This window comes from Eutrigla gurnardus (assembly GCF_963514095.1).
Source record: "Eutrigla gurnardus genome assembly, chromosome: 14".
Taxonomy (NCBI): domain Eukaryota; kingdom Metazoa; phylum Chordata; class Actinopteri; order Perciformes; family Triglidae; genus Eutrigla; species Eutrigla gurnardus.
The window spans coordinates 10,585,505-10,609,034 of record NC_139937.1 but is presented as its reverse complement, the minus strand read 5'-3'; the positions used below and the strand labels follow the sequence as shown (position 1 = coordinate 10,609,034).

General features: G+C 43.2%; 1 protein-coding gene across 2 annotated transcripts; it reads right to left on the bottom strand.

Moving 5' to 3' along the window:
- Positions 1-19,845: 19,845 nt before the first annotated feature.
- Positions 19,846-22,520, bottom strand: lratd2b (LRAT domain containing 2b). 2 transcript variants are annotated; one of them, XM_084027524.1, is made up of 2 exons: positions 22,370-22,520; positions 19,846-22,095 (listed from the first exon to the last, which is right to left on the bottom strand). In XM_084027524.1, exon 2 carries the CDS (start codon positions 21,884-21,886, stop codon positions 21,059-21,061), a length of 828 nt encoding a protein of 275 aa, XP_083883650.1. In that variant the 5' UTR covers positions 21,887-22,095; positions 22,370-22,520; the 3' UTR covers positions 19,846-21,058. The 2 variants fall into 2 exon arrangements, with proteins under 2 accessions (XP_083883650.1, XP_083883651.1); XM_084027525.1 differs by having other exon boundaries at positions 22,374-22,496.
- Positions 22,521-23,530: the final 1,010 nt, after the last annotated feature.

Sequence of the window (23,530 nt, the reverse complement as noted above, 5' to 3'; positions counted from 1 at the left end):
ACCACCACCTATGTTGGTCCACATGTCAGGGCCCAGTTTGCAAGACAACGACTGTCGTTTGTTCCTAATGTGCTGCTACAACTGAGGGTTTAGTCATCCAAGAGAGCCTGGTCACTGTCAGTGAGGAAAGGTCAGTATACGTCCCAGTCTCAATTGCTCACACCAGCAAGCTTGATGTCACTTTAATCCCTCGCACCATTCTGGGACACCTGTAAGAGCTGAAGGCAGTATATCCCATCACAATGGAGTCCTTTGACAAGCTAAACAAAGGTACAGCCTCCCATCCAGCTAAAAGAGATAACCCACAAGCAACAGCGCAGCAAAAAGCTGTCTCAGTGGGATCCTCCAGGTAAAATAGACCATCTTAGCGGCAGAGATGGTGACACAGCTTACAAGAGGAATGGCAGGCTTTTGCTTATGACAACAAGGATGCAGGATGCACATCACCACACCGGATAGAATACATAGTCAGTGTAGCACAAATCACCACACCAAGAGGTGAAGAAATGCCTCCCAGATCTGCAGAATTGTGAGTGAATTCAGAGTCAAGGTCAAGGCAACAGATGACCTCTTTTGTCATCAATCTGCACCTGCTACACTCACCAATATTCCAGCACTACTACCTCACACACTCTTTTCTCTTTTGACTCAATATTGTGCTTTTTCTATTCATCAATTGTATTTTTTTTCTTCCAGCATCTCTTTCTTGTTGTTAAATCTGAGGTTTGGTCTGAAGGATAGTGGTTTGTCACTTTGTCATGTCTGTTTAGATAACTTGCCTTGGCCCTGGGGCATCGATTCTCTGCTCCACTAAGCATGCTGAGGCTTTTAGCCCAAACACGCCTCACTTCTACAACAGAGTCCAAGAAGTCCAGCCAGGGCTTGTGATTTGTGCCGCAGACTTTTTCATGAATATTATTGATAATTCTCACATTGTCAAAGGGAATTAATTGTTATCTGAGCTATAAAATGTCAATGAAAAGTCGTATATAAAGACTTTTTATTTAGAAAAATAAAGAGCCAACAATACCCCCCAACAGGTCACCTTCTAGAAAAGTTCTGGTCGATTTGGGGATACCTTGGGGGTTGCTGGTGGTAATGCTAAGGATGGTATAATAATTCAAGTCTGACATGGTTGTGGCTCAGGTCTTTGACAGCATTTTAAAGTGCTAAATGACTTGGATGATTGGTCTGAACTTGACTAAACACGTTTATCCCATTTGGAAATGAAACATCAAGTCAGACATTGTGTGGATTTTACTGTAATGGACAGGCATCTCCTCCAGGAACTCAACTCTGGTGTCATACTGTAACTGAATGGATTGTTGATTTTGAGAAAACAGATGGAGGTGACAAATTCAATCTATATTTCAGTGTCTTGCTAATACTCCCTTCAGACCAACATTATTGCAACCACTAGGTGTCAGGCCAACGTTATGCAAATTTCATGGTAGTGAAAAGCGGACTTTGTCCCCTGTGAGTTCCACCAGGCTTTCAAGGCTAAACTCACAATCAGTCTGTAAACAAACACAACAGATGCATAAACTTTTGCTATTATAAGCCAGCACAACAGAATACCTTCTAAAAAAAAAAAAATTCACAGAAAATAAAATTGAAGCAGTTGATCCACCCGTCTATCTTTGTTCTTTTACTGCTGCAAACATTGCACTTATGGTGCGAACTCTAAAAGGGCCGTTTACTCAGACACAGATAGCCAAAACAATTGAAACAGACAGCGGGAATCATGTGATAACCTCTTGATCCTTGAGCTGTGGGGCATTACTCTCAAGTGCAAAGAGATCCATGCCAGGCAGCACCAAGAGCAGTAATCTGGCTTTGATGGAGAGACGTCCACGCGTAAATCAACGTGGGGGGGGGGGGGGGTTGAGGAGAAGCCTACAGAGACAAAGACAGAGAAAGCGTTGAGTTCTCTACATTCACACAGGCCCGAGTAGGGATGAGGTCTTAAAGGGCTTACAGTTAGCTGCTTAAAATTCTTCTGATGTAACCAACACATGCAGGACACGTTATTTGGAGAGAAAGGGGCTTTGTAGCAACACAAAAATGTGAGAGTGGAAATGCTATGTGTTTACTCATTGTGCCCTGTTGCTCTCCCAAGGTTCCCCTTTTGTTGGTATGGCGGTCGTTCAGTCGTCGCCACTGTGCAACCTGGCAGATAGAGCCTCCCTTTATGTCTGCTTTAATAGAGTCAGCTAGACTGGGGGTGGGGGGGCATGGATGGAGGGGGGCATTTGACGTTTGTTATGTGTGCTATATGTTGCTACATGTGTGGGAGGGAGGGGTGAGTGTGTGTGTGTGTGTGTGTGTGTGTGTGTGTGTGTGTGTGTGTGTGTGTGTGCGAGCGTGCAGCACATATTGATATTCCACCAGCGGCAGAAGCTGAAGCCAATGTCTTTTAAGTGTCAGCCCTCAGCAGCCAGCCAGGTGTACCCGAGGTTCAGAAGAGAGAGGGCAAGCGAGGAGAGGGAGGAAAGGGAACGAGGGAGCGAGAGAGGACAAGAGAGAGAGAGGCCATGAAAGACGGCAAAATATAAAGGCAGGGGAGATGAAAAGACACAGAGAGAGGGAAGTGCCACAGACAGGAAGAAGAGAGAGAAAATGTATTGAGAGGCGATGAAGATAAACAACACTTTTTTTTGCCGGGTTTCTGGAGGTGAAATTACTCAGATGTCTTCCCCTTCTGTATTCTGGCCATCAGGCGGACAGACACGGAACAGATGGACACAGAGGGAGTGGTGGATGCAAGGACAGGCACTGAAAATGTCACTTTTCAAAACAGAGCAAATGAGCGGTTTTAAGGTTCAGCAAGGGTCAGTGACAACACAAAAGAATAATTAAGTGACTGCCATTTAACGGGCCACCAATCAAAAATACTGTGTCTGATGTTATCATACCCTATGGTATTTTTCTTTGATGCTAGCCTTGTGTTTCAAACAGCAGGTGAACTTGGTATTTTCAGCAGTACACTGTCTCGAAAGGTAAATAAAGGTATTTGGGGAGCACAAACAAATAGAGTACCTCTCTACAATGGCGATGAAACACTTCTGATTTTCTGAAATTCCCTTCCTAACCAATGTCTGAGGTATTACCGGGACTATACTTTTTTCTGTTGACAGTTGGTCACATGAATGTGTGTAATGTGAAAGGTCACGTAGGGACACACCCTCAAAGAATCCTCTCCTGATAATACTCTTGTGTCTGAGTGTCTTTATGTTAGTTTAACAAAGACACTCTCATTGCTCTCATTATTCAACTTCTATCAGTTTTTTGTTATATTTTGCAACACACAAATATATCACTAAGAAACGACTTGCTTTGCACCAAATAGCTGACAAAGTTAACAAGCACTTAGCCGATAAAAGGCAGGATATTTTCCCAAAGGATTTGGTGGAGACCAAAAACAGAGCTAAAAGGAGTGTATAAAGGATATTTAAGTTAAGTAAATTAAGTGATACACCGCTTCAAATATGTCTGTAAACAAGAGACTGTTTGCTAATAGCTTCTGGCGATGCTGGTTTAACCTTTACTTTCTCTTTGAGCTGCAGTTCACACAATGTTTGTTCTGAGAAAACCTCCTGGTCCAGGCCCGCCATTTCTGATCTTCCCTGAGCTTCTCTCTTATGCTGAACTCCTCCTCATCCCCCTAATATTATCATCTTTCCCTCAACGTTCTTTGTGGCGCTTTACCACCTTATCATCAGTGCACTCCCAGTACCCTGCCCGTCTTCTATGCCTCCCCATGTCCTCCAGGAAACCTGTTACTGCTCCTCTCCTCCCTCATTCCTCTGGTACTCCTCGCTCTTTCCAACCCCATCACCCTCCCACACGTTTCTGAACACCATCAGTGTAAAAAGAAAGAAAAAAAAATAATGGAATGTACTTAGATAGCAGATAATGCGGCGTGGGGATAATGACTGTTCTGACCTTGTCTAAGGTGGCGGTGTTTAGTCAGACCAGATCCATGCTGTGTAAGGATTCACTTAAACGAAACATCAGGAGATAATTATCTAAACACTGATATAAGACTATTTGTAACAAACAGATGAATAAATCGTGCCTCCTTCTTGCGAAAGAACTCTTTAGCCCTAAATCGGTTTGTAACACATGCTCCTCTTTCCTGAAAATAGCTGCAAGTTGTTAAAGCGAATGCACCGGCTCCATTTCAGCATCCAAACACCATTCTTTACATTGGATAGAAGCAGAAACAGTGTTTCTTACAAAGCAATTAGAAGAAAGAGCCCCTCAACACTGTGTTTTCTTGTGCTTAGCGTCAGCATCCTTGGCCTCAAGTTTGTTTCATTCAGCTCGGTTAACCTCCTTTTGTAGTCTTCTTGTCCCATTTGCATTGTGCTCTAGATTATGTCTAAGTGTGTGATTGAGGACTGAAAAACTGGGTTACTAAAGAAAACAGCACAGGTTACTTCTATGTATCTACCTATTATTGATTTATTTTAGGCATTGTTTGCTGAATGCTAGCTTTCAATGACACTCATTTCTTTTATTTTTCTTCAACATGTTGTGTTAGCCTTGACCCCCTGTGGGAAAGAGGCCTCTTGGTGACAAAGATATGGCAACATGTTTGCATAGCAGTTCGGTTCCCATACGCCAATAAAAGGGAGCTTTACTTTTCAAATTAATTTCAAACAGAAAGAACATTGTCTAAATGTGTTGTTCAGCCTTGCCAATAAGAGGTTTATAGGTGGAGATTTCTAGTCTAAACTCTTATACAAGCAGTCACAATTCTTTGTCGACGGCTTACTGAGGGCAAATATTCTAAATATCTTTACTCCTTTGATTGTAAAGAGCAGCTCGCACAAGACCCAACGTCAAATAACAATCCCGTCTCCTAGAAAAAAGGTGATCCAGACACAGACGTGAGAGGATTGTAAACATAGTAAAAGTTATGGTTTTAAAAATGTTTTCTGATATGAAGGAATCACGACAGGGTCAATTTTTAGCGTGATTTTTCACTTCTCTCAGTGAGACTTCTTAAATAAAAAATAAAGTTTAAATAAAGCTTTACCAACTAAAATGTGAACATGTAACAAAATAAAATTCATTTTTTTTACCCATTAGATACAGGGAACCCAGGTAAAAATATTAACAAGGGTTAGGGTTAGTAGGGCCCATCATTAAATATCATTTTTACATCTCAACATTCATCTCTTGAAGGATTTTAGATGAACAAATTAATAAATTAAGACTGTTGAGTTAATTTGCCTTTAAGAAAAGGGTTATCTGGGCATCTGCATAAAAGTATTGACTCAACAAAACTGGTCACGTAACATTTCCCGTGGGAGAGGAGAAAGAAAATGAAACATTCAATGTCCTTTATCTGAATCACTGAGTCTATCAGTTAATATTGTAACATAGCCTATAAATGTAGAATTCAGCATTTTAAATAAACAGCATCTGATTTAATTTACAACATTGTTTTAGTATAGGTAAATTGTTTTGAGACAGTTTTCAAAGACATCTAAACGAACGAGACTCGGGTCTGTAATTGTTTTTGAAGCTGTTGGTTTGAGGTTTTGAGTTCTTTAAAAATGAATGAACACCTGCATGCTTAAAATATCAAGATATAGAACCGGAGGAGAGGGAGCTCAATAACCATACACAGGCCTGGGCCAACGCTTCTTTTAAATAATGAGTTGGCACAACATCCACAGGGCTAGAGGGGATTATCATGTGGTTAACCATGTCAATATGGTTTGCGTGGCAGGTAGCTGAACCTGGACGAGAGGCGGGTATGTCAGTGTTTGAGTCAACAGGAGGATTCATTACACGGACAGAGTTCATCTTTTCTACAATGAAAAAGCCAAACTTCTTCACATTTTCTTCGAGGATACTAGAAATCTGTGAGAATATGAGGCATACTTTATACCTTCTTTCATAAATGGTGAGGTGCCACAGCTACCCAAAGAGTTACCATGAGCAAAAACATGGTCACGAAACCATCAAATGTCGGTATGATTTTTAAAAAACTGGTCGAACTGCATCTTAAAGCCCAGAGGGTTAGGTTTGTGTGACACGACACAGATAGGTTTGAAACAACAATGGTGGCTCCTGAAAAGGTTAGCATCAATTATATTAGAAGTGAAGAGTATTAAATTGAAAGAACAGCAAATCATAACGTTTCCAACAAATCTTCTCAAATCCTCCTGCAGGTCAGGTAAGTGACACCCTGGAATCGGTGCTCCTCTAGCAAAGCATACAGGTACACACAATGCTATAATTTGATCATGCAGATATACTTACACAGCACAAACATGAGGGTTCTCCCTCATGTGTGGGGCAACAGGCATTTTATTTGAGGTCATTTAGCCAGTGGAAAAGGAAGGCCTCCCCCTTGTTGCCACAAATTATGACCATTGTCCTTCTTTCAGGTTAATAGAAAAACAGAGCAACACTGGTCCACTCTAACGTCTCCCTAGTTAAATATGAACAAATGTGAGCACGGGGGGGATGAGCATTATTAAAAACGATCAGTCAGTCAGATTGCAACTCGCACTCTCACCACACTGCCAGCCTAAAGCTGTATGCGTCTCTGCGGAGCCCCTGATATTGAATAAAGACGTGCCACACTCACGGAAAAAATAGCTATGCTTTAATATGCAGCAGCAGTAGAAACTTTTCTTTCCTCTAAAGGCATTAGATTTGAGTGTGCCATACCCTGTTGTTCAACCTGGTCTACATGGGAGAACAGACTCCAACAGAGATGAGAGGAGGCTTCTTCCTGGGTTTGAGGGAAGGTTATGCAGCGAGGCATACCAGGAAACCTTTACAGTTGTATATTCCCACATCTGTGGCCACCTACGTGTGTTTTCAGTGACACGCGTGCTGTTAACTGCACAGGTTGTAATGTAAATGTGTGCAGTCGCATATAAACTTGTGATTTCACATAACAATGCATACCTTAAGTCAGAGAGCAAAAAACTCAAAATATCCCAGTCAGAGCCCAACAACTCCTCATAAAACCCTTATAATTTGATTTTGGGAAGGATTAAACATGTGGTTTTCACTTATAGGAACACACTTTGGCTGAATAATAACCTGTAAAAACAATATAGGCTAAACCTATTCTTAAGAACTGAAATTACATTTGGTTTTGACAGATTTTGGTCACTGCAGAATTCGTTGCCCTGTCAATCCCAACCATACAACAGTGCAGGGATATTGTCAGGTTTGAGGCAGGCAGGTGGACCCAAATACAGAGAGATGATGGGCAGATGGGTGCAGTTCAAATATTTATTACATAAAAGGCTTACAGGCAATGAGTCCAAAGGCAGGCGGCTAACTGGCAGACAGCAATGATGACAAACTGACAAAAGACGAGGGGAGCAGAGACTAAACCCACAAGAAAAGGAGGGAGATAACGAGGGACAGGTGGCGGCAGGGCTGACGGGCAATCAGGGGGGACTCATACAGGCGGAGCAGACAATCACACAGGCGGGAAACAAACAAAGGTAGCAAGTAAGACAAGAGAGGACTTTAGCAGTAGCCAAAAAGTATCACAATCCACCCAAATGTTTTTTAACCATTAAACTGTAACTGTGAAATAAAGTAACAATGAGATAAAAAGAAGCTCAACAAGGTGGGAAACTGACAAAACTGAATATGGAAGGAATTAACCAGTGAACTCTTTTTACAATATGGTGTTTAGCAACAAGGGTTTAAGTTACTGCTTAATGGTAAATGAAACTTCATTTATATAGCGCCTTTCTAGTCTTCAGACCACTCAAAGTACTTTCCACTCCATGTCAGCGTTCACCCATTCACACACATTTCGTACACTGATGGCAGAGGCTGCCATGCGAGGTGCCAGCTGTCTATCAGGATCTAATCTAAACACATTCACACGCCGATGGCACAGCCTTCGGGAGCAACTTGGGGTTCAGTATCTTGTGTGAGGCCACATCCATCTTCTGATTAGAGGGCGACCTGTGACCTGTAGAAGTTTGTACGAAACTGTCAAGAGTTACAAAGATATGGTCAGAAAGCCTTTTTAAACTACTGGTTCCCACTTTCAACTCCGTCAGTGCCCCACAGAGCATTTCTTTCCAACCATTAGTTTGCCAAAATAAAAAATTAGTAGGACCAGCATTTAAGACCAGTAATACAAATATTTACTGACTCTCCCTCTCTGTGTTTTCTGTATGTTTCTCTCTCTCTCTCTCTCTCTCTCTCTCTCTCTCTCTCTCTCTCTCTCTCTCTCTCTCTCCCGTCTACCGACCTGTAATCCTGCGATCAGTTGTCCAGGCAACAGCACTGGCTACCGTTCTGCCACGTGCACAGTGCTGCCGGGTCAGGATGAAAGTGCCTGGAGGGGGCGATGCAAATCACCCATTGCACCCCACTGGAGATCGCCATAGAAATCCTAGGCATAAGCCTGGCCCGAGGTTTTTCTCGCAGCGATGGTGCAACACCTCTGTGTGTTATTATTGCTCTGGTGTGAAATTTCTCCGACATAAATAAAAGAAAGTAATTCCAGAGATGATATGTGTTTCACTTAAAACAGATCTTAGAACGTATCATGTACATGCACCCTATATTGTGCTTTGTCAAATGAATATTTTATCTATAAAATACATGATTTTATTACAAAGCTTGATCCACAAATCAACAACTTACAAGACACCAATGTCAACATATTCATGCTATTTATTTTTGCACACAGATGTATCAGCAGGAAGTGCAGGAAGAGGAGGAGTACGCACGTTGTTGGAATGTGTAAAGTTGAGTCTGTAGGAAATCACATAGCAGGGAATAAACACATACGTGTGCATGTATTTACATATAGTGTTACACCACGATCATGTGCTTGAATGCATGAATGCAAACACACACATATTCAATAACAGCCATCGGGCTCGCTGTTGTTGAGGAATTGGCTCGTAACCTTGTGCACTGCAGCTCTCTGGCTTCTCCGTAATCTCTCCTGCAAACTTCCTGTGAACTCTGGAGCACATAATACCTTCATTCAGGACTCAGGGGCTTGTGGAACAATGGCACAAAGCGACGTTTCTGAAATGTTTTTGTGGCAAAATAAAGAAAAAAATAATAAATGCTCAGTGCTTGGAATATTCATTTTCATTTATGATTTCCTAATTCGGGGAGTAGGCTCTCTCTGCGTGTGGATCTTCTCAAAATAGGCATGTGAGGTAAATGTACAGCATGTACACCGTGTGTTTTATTTGAGATTAAGGTGGATCACATTACATGAACTTTTTAAACCTACGTGAGGAACAATATCCAGATAGGAAAATGGAAGGAATGTAGATACACATGTTAATAAATGAGAGAACAAATGCAAAGAGTTGTTGTTTGTGAACGGCGTTCGATGGGAAATTAAATATTCTTCCCTGCACATTATTTTTCCACATCTTTTCTCCTTCTCAGTCCGTCAGCCTCCCCTCATACCATCGGCCCGTGTGTTTAAAGCGCTCTGCTTCTGAATCCGCTCTGTGTGTGATCATAAGGACTGCTGCTTTTGATTGTCAAACAAAAACAGATGCATGGTGCCTGATAGAAATTACAAACTCTTGTCAACAAACAGTTCCAATTTCCACTCTGGGGTGGTTGGAGTGAAATTCCCTTCAACAAAGTGGCACGAAGGAAAACAAAAAAAAGAGCTGTGATAGAATGATGATGATTACAGTCTTGCTGTTTAAATAAAAGCGGAGACATAATTTGGCAATTCCTTTTCAATGAGCTGGTTTCACAGACAACACGAGTGGTTTCATCTGTTTATGCACAGGAATACAGTGGCGGTTGTGTATCACTTGTACAAGCACAGAGAGTAAACATTTGGAGTTTAATTGTATGTCTGCACCGCCTACGGTAAGCACAAATTACCAAACTCTTTAGGGCCGCTTCGTATCGTTTAAAGAGCTTCAACATTACAGGATTGTGAATGCAATTAATGTCACTCTGAAATGAACTGGACGAGTTCAGCTCCCTCTTTGTCTCCTCTCTCGGTGTGGTCTTTTCAGCGGAATGGGATTTGACACCTGTACTGTACCAGGAATCCCACTCTTTTGCAAACTCGAGCTGATTTAATTTGTGTCACTTTGCGAATACTTCGTTTTTCCTTCCCCGCTGCCCTGTCACTGCTCATATACGGACCTGTAAAAGAAAAACTCATCCCGACCTCGAATAGCCCAGCAGCCCTCCGAGATAATCCTGCAGCCTCACTGAAGAGTGGAGAAACTGTGGAGAAAAAATCCGCTGGGAGAGAGTGACTGTTGGAAAATTCTCACTGACTTCTCTCTTTTCTTACTTATCTTCGTGACAGTGGGTCCAGAGAAGGGGGTGACAGAGAGGGAGGGTGGCGTGTTGGCCCTGCGTGTTAGGGCGAGGCTGTGATCATGAGTGGCAGCAGAGAGACAACGGTGACGGAAAGGGACGGCGAGGCCAGTAACAAGAGCTGCGATGGTAATGCATGTCACATCGATGAGGCCATGCCAGGAGGAGTTGGGAATGGGTTCAGCTCCACATCCCGTCTCCCAGTATCTCTGCTTGGGGCTCTAACTCCAATTTTCACTGCTACCATTTGTTTGGTCTTTCTCTCGCTCATCTACTCTTTCTACAATGGAAACTGTTCATCTGTCACCGCTGTTTTTGTCTCACTCCTCTGAGTCTCTCCAAACTCTTACAAATCACTACTCTGTTCAGAACTTTTTCTCGTAAAGACGATGGAGCCAGGATTAAACAAGGAGCCTTTAAAGTTGGGGTAGGCAATCTTTGGAAAAACCAGCGAGAATAAACTAGACTTTGTATCCAACAAAACAAATCCTACAGGTCTCCCTCCACAGCCAGGCCTTCAAAACCACATGAAAGTTCACTGCCTGACTACTGCTGGTGGACGAGTCCATGAGAGAGGAGAGAGCTCACTGTTTTCATCGCTAACTGTCTCATTCTCATGTCCATGTAAGAAAACACATCACATTCTTGTCATGAAAATGAACGATAATCATAAGGTTGGCAGTTTGATGCCAAGGATCTCTTCGAACCCCACGATGCTCCCCGGGGGATTTCCTGCAGTCCTGCTCCTTATGATCAGTAAAATGCAGAGGTCAAATGTAATGTATGTACCTGTAAGGTAAGGTGAAGATTATTATATATATATATATATATATATATATATATATATATATATATATATAGATTGTTAGTATTCTCAGCTGTCTGGCAAGCATGTTAGTATTGGGGGAAATTTTGGGTAGGTAGGCAGGCAGGTAGACCATCCAGTTATTTGGTAGCTGAATGAAATGATTTACAAGTTTATTACAGCCATCCGACATGCATTTATTTATTGATTGCGATCAGGATGTAAAGATAATTTCAACAAAAATAACAAAATGTTGCTGCAGCATCTTAACTTGTCACACGGTGTTTCCTGTATTATGTTATATCTGCTCTCACTAAAGCTTTCTGGTCCACACCTGTGTTGTCCCTCTGTATGTACACTCCCACATTCCCACAGAGTGCCAGGCGGGTGGCATGAGTCTGGGTGGGCGACGCCACCGTGTTCAAAATCTCTGTGCAGCCCACTGCTCCATTGAGCTTCTCAGGAGCTTAGGAAGAAAGAAAACAGTGCTAATCATTACCCACACCCTCACCCACAGCCCTTCCTTCTCCTCTCTGCTCCTTCCCACCCCCTTCCACTCATTAAAACAAGTCTGAGCGGGCTAGCCTGCATACTGATGCTTTATTAAGCACTCTTAATTGAACTTGAGGATTCTTAATGTGCCATCATTCAAATGCTTAGTCTGCGTGCTCTCGGCTGCTTAGGCCCTCGGTGCTGCATTTATCTCCACCTCCTCCACTGCACGTCCATTCAGCTTTCGGTGGAGGGGAGGAAGGGCTCTGTGTCACATTTGTAATGTGCGGGCACATTTAGCCACGATACAACAGAGGGAACAAAAGCGCTCACTTGCTGCCAGCTGGGAGTTTCATCATCAGCCAGTAAAGAGAGAGAGAGAGAGAGAAAAGTGAGAAAGCGAAAGGAAGCAGAGAGAAAGAACGAGAGAGTGAGAAAAAGTTATTGGACTAGAAGGGGGCAAGGTGACATCAATAGCATCCCAAGCAGGGGCACAAATTAGCCGGGCGAGAAGCAGCGCAGCATGGGAGCCGACAGCCGGGGCCCCGCGCAATGCCACCAGGGGATTAGCAGGGTTTCAGGATCTGACACAGAGGGGATGAGCGTCATGGGCAGAATAAAGAGCAACGCGGGGATTAGAGAGCTTCCCGACACTCCACCAACACTCATGAAAGGCTTAAAGGGCTATAGATATCATTAATGAATGGACAGAGCAAGAGACAGAGAGAGAAGTTTGGGGGGGGGGGGTTTGTCTTTTTGCTTTTATTCAGCATGACCCCCCCTACGTTGCCACTCTGATTTTTAATGATCATACATTCCATGTGCATACATTAAAAGTTAATGAGATGCTGGCCAAAGAGACAAACTGCCCGTGTGTTGATCGTTCAACATAACACACAGCACACCAGACAGAGATGGCCGCCGCTGACTGCTGTAGGTTCAGTTCATGCCACCCTCTGAAGATTCGACCTGAATTATTCATCTGAAAGTCGTGGTGAAAATGTCAAACACATATTTGAATATCCGTATGCTTTTTGTGAGAGAATAGTGAGGAAAAAAAACAAGATAGTATTCATTGTGGCGCGCATGTGGGCTTGCTGCTGGGATATGTGTAGGTATCGAATTCTGCATTCAGATGCCGGCTATGGGGTGATTTGAGGGGCCACTAGGCTGTGTCTTGTTTTATAAAAAGGAAATTGCTGAGTTTTCTCTTATAAGCAGACCGTGCCTTCGGACAGGCACAGCCCGTCTACGCAACCGCTGCAGAGATTTGACCCCAAGATAACCTTTGTTCCGGTAGCTCACAACACACCAAGGAGGAGACAAAACTAACTGGCGTTAGCTAAATAAGGTGAAAGTGAAAGTTTAAATCATCAAAAATTTGTGAACTTAAAATTACCCTAGCCCATTCCATGATAATGTCATTGCCTCTGAGCCAAATGGGATAGCCTGAACAGGAAGGCATGGGGAGATAAGTCCGCCTGTTGTTTGGGAAAATTGAGTTATCGTCTTCCCAGTCCTCCCCAAAGCTCTGTGTGTAGCACTAATGGAGTCTTTATCGTGAAAGAGTTAACCACGTATCGCTGGTGTGCTGCTACAGATCAAGAGCACAACTGGATTTGCTGAAGGAGCAAAATGCTCTTTGATGAATTTCAGTCAAAGTTTAATGAAAGCAAATTTGCGTCCGTGATAAGGCCGTGGCTCTTCCCTCAGCCTGTGGGTGCAGGATGGGTGTTTGGGGAGAGACGGTAGCTGAATGAAATACAGCCAGAGAGATGTTTGTGCTGCTCGTGTGTGTCCATCCATCACGACTAGATAAACAGGGTCATGGAATCTGTCACGTCTGAGGATGCAACATCAATGGCTTATACATGGAGCCTTAATGCTTATTTTCTTCTTCACAGCATGGCCTTCACAACTGAGTTGGGCGCACCGAAGTCCCCCGCCTCCCATTGTTCAGACCCTTAAAGCCATAAAGTCCTGCTGCTTCTGAGAAACCACAGCATGTCCTTGTGTACAGTATCCTACCATTGTCCTCAGAGTCCCCTGAGAAGGCTGTGTGTGTGTGTGTGTGTGTGTGTGCGTGTGTGTGTGTGTGTGTGTGTGTGTGTGTGTGTGTGTGTGTGTGTGTGTGTGTGTGTGTGTGTGTGTGTGTGTGTGTGTGTGTGCCCCTGTTCTCAACAAACAGTGTATACCTGTTGTAATATGCCTAAGGGGACAAAGAATATAAGGCTCTATTAACTTGTTTTAATTTACTGTACTGTATCCTGATTGATGTTACACAGAAGAGTCATGTTGCAGTGATTGTGTTTCTGTAAGCTGGACTGCAGGGAGAAAAACAGAGATTTGGTTTACAGGAAGAAAGTCTCATAAAGTGAAACATTGCAATACCAATAAAAAACTTTTCTGTAATTGCCGTCTAGGCTTTTTATCTTCTTCTCTAAAAAAAGAAAGAAAAGTTTTTGATCCAAAATATGCATTTACAAGGTGTGGAAATTTGAACTCGGCTAAATTGCTTCTTTCTTGTTACGCACTTTTGTGAAAAACCTAATCAGGAGCTTTGTTGACAAAAAATCTCAAGCTCAGACCTTAAAGGGAAGCATGAGCATTGCTTCACAGCAGACACTCGGGCACGGAAAGCCAGTGGTGGTCGTCATTACCACCTCCCATTTTCACATTGAGATTTTAATCACGGGCTACAGTATTTCTGATTGATGTGTGTGAGTTTGTGTGTGTACTGTGTGTACACATATACACGGGGAGTGTGTGTGTGTGTGTGTGTGGGAGTGGTGGTGGGTTGTAATACATCTTCATAATTAGTCTCGTAATTATAAGGCAATAAACTGCAGTACACATGGGAGGCTGATCCGTCTCTGGGATACTGCAATTACCCTGCTAAGATGTGTTGCTGTGACAAATCTCCAGAAGCAAAGTGGGGCTCTGCACTGTTCCGCTTAAAACAACACGCAGAAGACCGAATTAGTTCAGGTTTGTGTTTACAAATGTGTGTGGGATGTGGAAATGTATCAAATGCACGGCGCATTTGGACGGTTTCTTGGGAGTGGACGTGGAGGAAAAATCATCCTCCCATAAAGCATCAGCTGATTTGATTTTAAAATTGAATCCTGTCGCCACTTCTCTCACCATCCCTTTTTTTTTTTTTCTCCAAAAGGCTGTCTAGACTGCAATCCCAAGTCCTGAAATACTGCTGCACAGCTCATCTCGCACATCGCTCTCGTCAGTCTGGTCGATGTGGTGATATCACACGGCCACTGAGTGAGTCTCAATTGGCTTTGCTTCCATTTACTCCAACAGTGTCTCATTATCAGCAGCTAACATCTAGCCTGCAGGGCCAGTTCGCTACTCCGCCACTAGTTCCACATCATACACACACACACACACACACACACACACCCAAACACACACACACACCTGCACTAAACTCGCAGGTATGCACAAGCACGCACATTCAGGGATGTTCTCACTGTCTTATACGCTCACACCCTGATACTTCCATTTCCATGTCTTTGATTAAGCCAGCAGGACGTTCAGGTCGCCACTGCGCACACCTGCGTTCATGGCGGACACCCACAAAGGACGATGCTCATCCGTTGGGGATGGAATAGTAAATCAGAGCTTGAGTGGGGAGTTTGTGATGACTCTATTTGCACAGCAGTGAAATGTGAACGTTTATTAAACACTCATACGCCTGCACAGGAAATGCACCGCACATATTCACAGAGCAAAGGTTAAGTCTGTGTCACACACACACACACACACACACACAGAAAATGTCACTTGCAGTAACCTTTTCTAAACACTTTTTTTTTTTCCCCATTCAGCATCAGCAGTCACAGTCTGAGCAAGGACGTCATGCCTGCAAGGGATGGATCAGTGGTTAATGCCTAAATCTAATGTTCTGTTTCTCTAAATAATCATTTTAAATCTACAGAGATCACACAGAAAGATCCAGATAATAGAAAGTCAAATAAAACCAACCTGGTTTCCTAAAAATGATGTTCCCACACAACAAAATTGAAATGTCGTGGGCTATATTTGCTCTTGACATATCACAAATGAGTTTCAAACAAGTCTGTTGTCTAATCCTCACTGGGTAGTTTTTGTTTTGTTTGCAGGATTGTTAAAAACGCCACTAGTTCTGGCTGTATTTACCTGACAGATTTGAAAGTGGTGTCTATCTTCCTATCAAACTGTTCTCTATGCTTTTGCAGAACAAGTCTGCACGTGGACTCCTCTGCACTTGATAATGATCATGAGTCTAGATGGGCGAATGTTCGGTAATCAGCATTTGCTCCACTGCTTCCGTTTCTGTGCATCGTGCAGCCGAGACGGCACTTCTCTCAACCACCTGCAGTTGCTTAAATGTGTATAAATTAAAAAAGCAGATGTTAAAAAGTCTTAGTCACTGTGAGTCTGAAATAAGGAAGCAAAAAAAGGAAGGAGTGAGGCAAGGAAGAAAATACAACATAATGTGTTACCATTTTTTTAATTTTTTTTATTGGTGGGCATAAGAAAACCCAGCTCTGACAATTAAACTGCCACAGTGCACAAGAACAGCAATGTCGAACTGAAATGAAGGAAGTGTGAGAACGGAGATAAGCACTAACTTGATTCCCTGGGATCTGGGAGGAAGTTTTGAAAAGAGAGTCGCGAGGGTAGGCTGGCTCCATTAATTGCCAAAAAAGAGACTGTCGGGGGATTACGACTCTGGCTGCCATGCAGGTGAAGCACACTGCACACACAAAACCGACACTTTTCCAAAACGCGAGTGTGAGAATCTAAGAGAATCCCAAATCTTTCCCTTAATCCCTAGATCTTATTTTAATGTAGGACAAGTTAAACTCTCTGAACTAGTCAAATTCTTGCAGCGTTTGTTTGCATTATTGGACTACAGCTTATAGCTTCGTACTACAGTTTTTACGACGAGATATAACCCAGTATCGTTGAAGATGAAGGGCATGCAGGATTCTCTGATGAATGTTGATAGCTATTGAATCAGACATAAATAATTGAAGTGACAAACAGGTCAGGCTGCCTGAGGCAACAATTCTCAGTCACATCTCAGTTCAAGTATAAGGGTTTAATAATCTCTCTCTCTCTCTCTCTCTCTCGGGTCTTAACTCCAGCCTCCCATACCCCCTCTTCCTTTCTTTTTTCCGCTCATTCATCCATCACCAGCCAAAGAAACAGGGTCAGTTTATTGAAGCTCTCCTCGGACCCTTTCTTGTTGTCTGGCTCTGCTTATGTAAACCAGACAGCCTCGGCTGACCGGACATGACGGCTCCAACGAGAATAGAGTCCCGATTCCATTCTGACAAGCTCCTCATCAAGAATGTACGCCCTTCCTCTCGTCACGATGATCAAATCAAAGATATTCCTACATGGTCTTACAAAGCTACAGTCTTACGCTTGGTGCGCCTGCTACATTGGTATTCCTGTTTCCTTTGCTTTGAACCCTTGTGATGTCTTTAAACTGATCATTTCTAGGTTCAGCAATTCCCCAGTCCTAGCTGTTAACAGAGGCTTTACCTTCACAGCCTGCTGCTGAGTCTACGAAACCGCATTTGTCAAGAGAAAAGTGAAAGAAATCACAGAAGCAGGAAGGGAACATTGGTTGCCTGTCAGTCTGCGTGTTAGCATACAAACTATATTCAATTGTTGTGGGTCCTGAAAAGTAGCAGGTGCAGCACAAACAGCGTAAAACTGGGTTATGGGACTGTTGCTTCGGTAAAGGGGAGCAACCGGAAATCTCCATGGAACTGTGAAAGAATGGACTTTGCCATTGTGCGGCTGAAAAAACAAACGGTCATCCCACGCCTGGACAAGAAAGAATCACAGTCTGAAATGAACAGTAAACACAGTTCAGTCCAAGTCAAACTGGTGGCGGTCCCATATATATTACTCACCCAACGCAGGTGGGTGGAGCTTATAGTAAAGGTTACAGTGTGGGAAAATGGGGGTGGGAAGGGGGGGGGTTGCATAAGCGTGGATCAATAATTGTTAATGAATGTGCTGTAGTTAATTTTGGCGTTTCATTATACTCTCTCTAATTCACAGAAATGGAACCGTCTCTCCAACGCGAGCATAAACATGATTCAGGTGAGTGGGCAGTGAAAATGCAGGCCCTTGTCCCATCTGTAGGAGATGTTTTCTTAAAAGGTGACGAAACAAATTCATTTTTCTATTTTTCATTTACCCGACATGACTGGAAATTCTATCAAAGAGTAGGCGACTCTACTCTTAGCACCAGTGCTGGCAAAATTTGGATTACAAAAAATAATTGAAACATTCAATATGGCAGTGTTAATCAAAGGCTGGTGCAATCTTAGTGATCTGTTTGACTATCTTATCTAACAAGACACTCTCTTTGCCAACAGCCACTCAATAAAACCCATTCTTTGGCGCTTAAAGAGGAATCCTATCTATTGGCTGAAACCTTAGCAGTTAGATGCTGTTCGAGCCAAAGCAGCGTAAAAATGGCAATCTAATAAAAAATCCCCAAAGTGAGATCCAGATTCTACTCGAACACACAACCTGGAATCGTGAAATGTCCTTAAATTATCCATCTTTAAGCCACACAAATGTTTGTCCCACATGGATAACCATCTCTCGGTGGCTGGAGGCCACATCTGAAATGTACCGCAGCTTCCTGTGGGCCTGTCAGATAGAATCTCCTCATGAGCACACTCCCCTGAAGTTCCAACATGTTTGCGTGCGGGAAGAAGTTTTTTAAGATAATGACATTTAGTAAACACAGGGTGGGTTTGATTTGAGGTCTGGCTCATCCAACTTCTGTAACGTTGCCAGTTTTGCCTGAAGGGGTGTGGGCTTTCTTCCAATCCTCCAAAGGAAACATGACAGACTCGCCGGCCAAGAGGCTGATATGAATGAGGCAATATGTCAAAATCCAAAGCTTCCTCTGGTTGCACGCGTTTTGTGTCACAGTAAAAGATGACTCTCGCTCTCACAAGTCGCATCTAATCGAGTTTGGTTTCACATCACACTGGTGGCCTTTTTCTGAAGTAGTTAAGAGTTTAATCAGGGATGCACTGCCTCAGCTTCCTTGGGCTATTGAACTGAATGTGACAAACTAAATAAGGTACCCTGTGGAGATTTTTATGAGCGGGTCTCCAGGTTTGCAAATGTTATATGCAAGGAAGAAAATACATCCAACATGTATGCAGGACCTCAAAGATACACAGTGTAGATGTTAGCGAGTAAACTTCTTTAAAAACTCCACAGGGCAGCTTTAAGACAAGCTGCACAATAAAACCACAATGAGATTTAGATTAATTCAGCTGACACCATGATGCCCGTTTACCAGCTTTATGTTCATTATGCATCTTCTATGTTACCTCTTTATAGCTCATGGTAGAGATCACAGCAAGCCCACACATTTGTGGAAAGAAAATCAAATCAGATTACAAAGCCTTGTTTGACATGATGAGGAATGTGAGTTAATATTATAATAAAGTATGCTCTACTGACAGCTGCTTTAACATTGTGTGCTGCAGCCAGTGCTGCTCGGATTATGTTGTTGCTAAGAAAAAAATTAAAAGTGACATGATTATCATAAACACACACACACATGCAATATTGATTTCATCACTGTGGAAGGCCAGAGGATTGAAGAAATGCTAATGTGTCCGGCAGCTTTCCTATTCAGTACCAGCGTTGATGATGATCCGGCTTCGGGTCCAGTGGGACTTTACCTGCAGCAAAAATGACTCCGGTGTTTTCTCCATGCAAATATTAACCGAGGAAAACAAACAGGCAGAGTAACTCATGAGTGGCTATGAAGGAGTCATCAGCTTCCTCTGAAACAAAGAAGAAAAAACAAGACGTCTCACTGTTCAAAACAACCTCAGAACTTGCTGTAATTTCCGTTGCAGCCTGTCTGTATGTGAACGCACTGTAAAGTATACCACAGGCTTTTATTGCTCACCAAAGAAAATGTCACAGGTATCTCAATTTTGCATCCACTTCTAATAAACTGATATTTAAATGACCTACATGGTCTGTTTCTCATCACAATTTCACAAAAAAGTGGAATTGTATCCAACACTATATTTCTAATCTAAACAAGAATGTGATTTGTTAAAGAAGAAAACAAAACAAACAAACAAAACTGCACCTTTGACAGAAATTGAATTTATTGCTGTGAAGCCAGCAGAAGGAAAAACAGCCAAAAATGAGGAACATTCTGGGCCTGTGGCTCAACTTTCAAAGTTGACTTATCTTTAGTCAGCAGAGGTGTAAACAAAGCAACATGTCCAGCACAGTTGGAACAACTTAACACAAGCAAAGCTGATATTTAACTAGTTTGGGGGAAGCGGATGCTCTGAGGCAAATATTTAGATCAAAACTGGCAGAATTAATTGCTTTCACTGTCAGGCAGACAACCGTCTTCACCATGCAACAAAACCATAAAGCTGGGATGTTACTGGTTGAACAGGAAGAACTGTGACTCCTTCAGGGCGTGAACTGGGATTGTGATGATGTGGCTGCTCGTGTGCTGAACAATGCAGGTGTGTATGTTGCAGCGTTTAGTCAGTATGTATGATAACCTCTCTTCATGGTTTAAATGCTAAAGTTCCAACACTTCACTAAAAAAATAAATAAATAAATAAGAACTTTACTGTTCAAATATATATTTATTTCCATATTCCTTCATACAAACATCTTTTTTTTTCGGCAAAAAAATAAACTGTTGAAACAGCTGAATCAGTCAAAGTGCAGTCATAGCTGTGTTCAGGAAATAGTCGGAGAGGTGGGTAAAGCTGTGTGATGATTGGATATAAAGCAACATAAGGGCATCCTCAAGGTTTACACACAATAACTAAAGCGAGTAGTCGACTCTCGTCCGATCTGTATCCATCACTGTCGCCTGAGTTGTACAGGAGCTTTCAGCACTCAACAGGTACATGTACATTGGAGAAGGTTCGCTCCTCTGTGCAAAGATTACTTGGTTTACAAATATAATTAGGGGATATTCAATTCCGACTTCAACCACACAATTATTAGACTGCAGGTGAAGCTGATGCAAATGTACCCACCATAACAAGTCACTTCATCTTGGGTTGTGCGTGTAAAATGTAATTCTTCTGCTCATGAAACCATTTTCATTTGTTTCCGAGGCAAATCATCTCGGGGAATGTAGTTCTTGACCCTTGTGACCTACTATGCTAGTGCACTTGAAAAGGGAAACAAGTGTCGCCCCAGATGTCAGGGCCTTCTTTTCTGGAGGAGGAAATGTTGAACTGTTACTCCCTGTTCAGACTGGATTTTGTCTGCACTGTGGCACATATGCACCCATGCCCAGAATCGGATCTCCTACGGGTTGACTGAGGACTTTTCCCGCATGAAAAAGTGCATTTTCCATTGAACATTAAGCTCCAAAACGCACCATTTATATTAGTTGACAAAATGCTCCTCTTTGTTTTCGTGTGTTGTGTTCAAGTGGTTGGCCAGCTCTTGCATCACGGCATCTTTGCCAATCTGATCGTTCCTCCTCTTTTCCATGATCACGTCCTCCAGGCTCTGAAACTCCAGGACGTGGCTCTTCTTCTCCGAGAAGAGCAACTTTAACCTGTACGGCTGCTTCCCTATCCTTATCTCCCCTCCGATTTTAAACTCCCGTTTGCCGAAGCGGCACCACGCGGCGAAGCACTCAGAGTTTCTCCAGTACAGCTCTCGGTCTCTCGACCCGACATGGTCCAAGGCGTTGCGCACGATCACTTCCGGCGGGAGCGCGCGGTACCTGTAGAGGCCGTTCACTATCCGGCCCTTTTTGCCCAGGCTCACGTCGGTGAGAAAGTTGTTCTTGATCTCAGCCCGGTGCAGGTGGACCACCTGGAAGTCCCCGACGTAAACGGCCCAGTGGGGATACTGTCCGGTGGTCACAAACTCCAACAGGTCTCCCGGTCTGCACTTGTTCAGGAGACTTTCCGCAGAGTGCGCGGCGGCCCCGCCGTTCGTCTCGTAGGCGCACTCCTCCCGGTAGTAGATGGCGCACGCCAGCTCGTCCTGCGGGTCGAAGGGCTTCTCCTCGTGGCTCACCTGGTGGCTGTTCGACGAGAAGCGGTCCAAACCGTCGTCCTGGTCGTCGTCGTCGTTGGAGAAGATGTACGAGACGCCGATCCGCGGTCCGTCGTCGTCCGGGTCGAACCCATTCCCATTTGGGTCCGACGTCGGCACCTCTGCGTAATGTAAATGCGTTAGTTTCTCCACCTGGTTCCCCATAAAGGTGACAGGTCGGCGCTGATGAGGAGGGCCGATCGAGCCGAACACGGAAACGGGATCCACCTGTTCGTTGCGCACTCGCTTCGCCGGGGAGGAGATGTGGGAAGGAGGCGCAGGGTTTGTGCCGCGTCTCAACTAAATCCAAAGCGGTGAAGACGGGCACCAATAATCCATGTCCGGCTGTTTATATCCTCTGGACGAACACCAACCTGCACACAAATAAACAACACAGGAGCTCAAACGGCGGGTTCAGAGCCAAATCAGCAGCCAGTCTGCAAGTCAAACTACCAGGCGCGCTGCTCATTCCCAACAGGTGCGACCTGACACACCTGTTGGCTCGGTTTCCACACACACGACTCGCGGACGGATACGGTTACTTTTCACCGGCTACACTTCTGCTGCCGTCATGTTAGTCCTCCTCCGTTTACTCCGGTTCGTTTTCTCAAGTCGACAGTAAAGTATCTGGAGAGCGGACGGACTCACCTACAGTTCAGCTCCGTCTCACGCGGCAGGCTGCCGTATCACGCCGGCGAAAGAACCGGGGTTCCGGACCGAGCGGGCGGCTGCTCCTTCCTGTGCGGTTTGCTCTGCTGTGCCGCCTGACTGTAGTATGAACCGCCGCTGTTTGTTGCAACGAAACTCACCCAGGACCCGGTGACTGCTGGGAGGTGTTGTCATTTAAAGTGACAGTACGCCCTTTTTACGCCTCATTAACATATTCATTCTCCACTGTCCTTAAATAAGTAGAGAAACATCTACTTACAGAGATTATTTCAAGGACTCTTTCAAAGTAAACTATTGTACTATTGTAATAATATTTTATTATTTAACATTTTCAAATGTATTGATTTGATAGGGACAATGCTCATTGATTAACAGACAAGTTGCTTGCTGTAAATAAGCTTCAAATGCTAATTTCCCTCTTTTGTCCCTAGCCAGATCTTACAAGGCACCCTAAAATTCAAAAACTGATAAAAAAAAAAATAAAACAGTAATTAAGAAGACATAAACACACCATCAAACAGACACAGACATTGCACACCTCACACTACACCCTCATATTAATTACAACACACAGTAAGGGTACAGTATGAATAAAGAAAAATAGTTTAATTCTATCTTAAGTTTAATTCATCTATATACACACAGTATGTTACTTCTATAATCTGGAGATGTGGGGTGTTTTTTTAAGTGTACTATTACACTACAATAAATCCACATCTCAGTACTACACATACACACAAACACAATGTCCATACGTGTAATTTTCTATAGAACCTACAGTATATCTGGATTGTACATCCATATTTTTGAATAAGGAAATCTGCTTTCAAAAAGATAGTTTTAGTCAGTAGGTATACCAGTTAGATATTGCATCGTCTCCATACTCAGAAATCTGTGTGACTTGAAAAATACTTCCAATCAAGACTTAATGCTGTTTACTATTTTCTGTCTTTCTTTCAAAAATTAAAGTGCTAAAGTTTGTTTATTCAATAAAATTAAAATGTGCTGCTTTTAATGTTCTATATTAACTTGTTCCTGGATTTGGACATTTTGAGCCACAGAGCCACATCCCTGATACCAGCGGGGACATCGAAACAGTACTGGTATGAATCACTGAAATTCACTCTGCCTAAATTAAAC

Excerpts from the sequence above, each read along its gene's own strand:
- lratd2b (XM_084027524.1), bottom strand. The coding sequence starts at position 21,886 with ATGGGGAACCAGGTGGAGAAACTAACGCATTTACATTACGCAGAGGTG.